Source organism: Triticum urartu, chromosome 7, assembly GCF_003073215.2.
Source record: "Triticum urartu cultivar G1812 chromosome 7, Tu2.1, whole genome shotgun sequence".
In the NCBI taxonomy this organism is placed as follows: Eukaryota; Viridiplantae; Streptophyta; class Magnoliopsida; order Poales; family Poaceae; genus Triticum; species Triticum urartu.
Window position 1 is genome coordinate 88,037,429 of NC_053028.1, and position 3,013 is coordinate 88,040,441.

A 3,013-nucleotide genomic window follows, 5' to 3' on the forward strand; every position below is an offset into this window, starting at 1 on the left:
CCCCCTCGGATCTTGGCGACCACCCGGCACCGGCAGCGCCGCCGCGGAAACCCCTGCCACCCATTCTGCCTGCTGTCGACTGCTCTTGTCTTAGGAGTCATGAAGCCCTTTTGTGGTGGGCCGTGGCTAGATGGGCCCTGAAGCGGCTCGAAACACTTAGGCCCGGTTAGGGTGCCCCGAACATGTCCTTGGAGCCCACATCAGAATTCACAAACCAAATCAATCTCTACTCACCTCTAGAAAAAAAATCAATCTCTACTCGATCGGTCGATCCTCAAAGAAATAAAAAAAATCAATCAATCTCTACTCGCACCTTTCAAAAACAAGAAAACTCAATCTCTACACAAGTTGGAAGTTCGTTAGGATCCTATAATTAGTTGTGTTGGTTCCTATCAAATCAATCTACCTAGATAATCTCGCGGCCGATCGATCCAAGGCAAGCTAAACGATCGATGTACCCGTGCTGGCCTGGTCTACTCAGCACCAACGCCGCCGCCGTCGACATGCTGTCAAGGCTGTCCGACAGGTTCAACAAGCTCGTCTGCGGCGTCCTGCCGACGGACGGCGCCGTCGTCGACGGGTCGCGCGGAGGGCTCATCTCCCCGCTGCTGTTCGCGTCGGGAAGGTCGGCTGAGCAGCCCGGATGCCTGTCGAGTCCGTCCGTCGCCGCGTTCACGCGGGAGACCGATGGTGACGCGGAGGCCGAGCTGCCGTGCCTGGCGTTCGGATCGGAGGACGGCTTCCAGGTCTTCTCCTTCGCCGAGAACCGCATGCGCAGCGACGAAGTCGCGATGCGGCTGGCGCGCGGCCGCCGGCACGTGCCGTCCCCGCACGGAGGGAAGGTGTTCGTCACGGACATGTGCGGCCGCCACCCGTGCCACCTCGTCGACCCGTTCACGGGCGAGCGGACGCCGCTCCCCGACCTGCCCGTCCCGCTCTCCGAGGAGGAGCCGATGCCGGTGCTCGAGACTGACCGGAGCGAGCCCCGGTACCGGCTGTCGACGGACGACGCGTTCGCGTGGGACTGGTCGCCGCACGGCGTCATCGTTGCGCGCGGCGACACGGTGTTCTTCTGCAAGGCGGGAGGCGACGAGTGGACGCCGGTGCACCGGTCGAGCCACGGCTCGGCCATGACCGTGAACTACCGCGGCGGCTTCTTCTTCGTGCTCGAGGAGCTGTCGCTGCGCACCGCCGTCATCGACGCCGAGACCCTGGACCGCTCCGCCGAGATCGACCCGCCGCCTCGCGACGGCGGCGTACACCTGGCGTTCCTCGTGACCTCCACCGACAACGTGCTCCTGCTGGTGAGCCGCGACGGGTACAGGTCGACCTTCACCCACGCGTACCGCGCGCACAGGCCGCGGCAGGACGGGCCCGTCCAGTGGGAGCAGGTGAAGAACATCGGCGACCGCACGGTGTTTGTCGACGGCGCGCACGGCTTCACCGTTCGCGCCGGCGGGCGCGTGAGGAGGAACTGCGTCTACGTGTCCAAGACCGTGGAGCTGGACGACGATGGCGGCATGGCGCGCGTGGTCGCCGTGTCTCCGCTGAACGACCTGAGGAAGGTGGCGCTGGCGGAGGGAGGCGAGGCGCTAAGACGCTGCAAGATAGAGCCGGTGTGGGGAATATCGCATTGGATGATCTGTAACCATGGACCGTCGCCGTCGTTAGGTTCATCAAATCATAGCAATCTAGCATTAGAGCACTAGCCCTGGAGTAGTTTACAGTGGCCTTTATTTAGTCAAGCAGTAATACCCTAAGAATAATACTCCTTCCGATTCATTAATATGGCGCGTATAAATTTTTTAGAAACTCAAAATTTGACGATGTTTAAAGAGAGAAATATTTATGTTTAGAATTCCAAATGTATATCAGCGGATACATTGTGTGTTCAATATTCATATTGTATATATTCGGTATTGTAGATATTGATAGTTTTCTTCATAAACCTGGTAAAAGTTTACTAAGTTTGACTTTTTAGAAATTCTATATGCACTACATTATAAAACGGTGAGTGTTCAACTTTATTATTTATTTTCTTTTAGTTAAGCAAATTGTTTGCGAGGTTCACTGGACCATCTTTTTTGTACAAACGCAAAAGCTTAAAATATATACTCTGACATGCATAGTCGCTCACGCATTACTCCATTCATTGAAGTACATGCCTTGCTCCTCCTAAGATGTCCTAGAGCGGTGGCACTTTGGAAAGCGATGGCCGAGCAGTGGTGAATCCCCCTAACGGCGTCGTTTCGGCGGACGGGCTTGGAGTGGCTTGCCCAAACACTTTGCGACCTGCCAGACATGGAGAGAATGGAGTTCATGATGACACTATGGCGTTGCTAGCACGTTCACAACGAGATAACACACCATAAGCACGCGCCCCCAGTCGAAGCATTCAAAAGGTACGTATCTTGTAAGCTACGTGGACTCACTAATTGGTGTGCAAAATAACCCAGATGTTAATCCAGTTAATGGAAAGCAAGTTGTAGATGTGATGACACCCAACAAGCCATAACCACATCCTCAACCCATCAATGGCGCCTCACTCAGGTGGTCTTCTTCGGTTGAAGGATGGGCAAAACTGAGTGTTGACGGATCGTTTTGCGCCACCTCGAAAACTGCGGGGGGGGGGGGGGGGGGGGGGGGGGGGGGGGGGGGGCATGATTCTACGCGGCTCCATCGGCGACATCATTTTCTCATCCTGTAGAGAGTTGTGTACATGCGCAAAACCATTAGAGGCCGAACTCTCAGCTTGCATGGAGGGCATCAACTTCGCCGATAGAAGTGGATATGGACTGCCTTGTCGCTCTTAACATGATCAATGGTCCTAACAGGGACCGGTCTCGCTATGCCATGTTGGTTGGTCAAATCCAAAGGCTTTTAAGGGAAGGGAGAATGTTCAAGCTATCTCATGTTTGTAGGGAACATAATGGTGTAAGCCATTATCTGCCTGTGGTATGGCTGGGTTCGGGATCAGAAGACGTCCCTAATATTTGTAATTATGTCCTGGTTG

The 3,013-nt window shown here is 55.0% G+C and overlaps 1 protein-coding gene across 1 annotated transcript; it reads left to right on the plus strand.

Moving 5' to 3' along the window:
- The first annotated feature begins 452 nt into the window (after window positions 1-452).
- LOC125518450 lies at window positions 453-1,709 on the plus strand. Its single transcript, XM_048683285.1, has one exon. It carries the CDS (start codon window positions 453-455, stop codon window positions 1,707-1,709), a length of 1,257 nt encoding a protein of 418 aa, XP_048539242.1.
- Window positions 1,710-3,013: the final 1,304 nt, after the last annotated feature.

Coding starts and splice junctions, on each gene's coding strand:
- LOC125518450 (XM_048683285.1), top strand. CDS start 453: ATGTACCCGTGCTGGCCTGGTCTACTCAGCACCAACGCCGCCGCCGTC.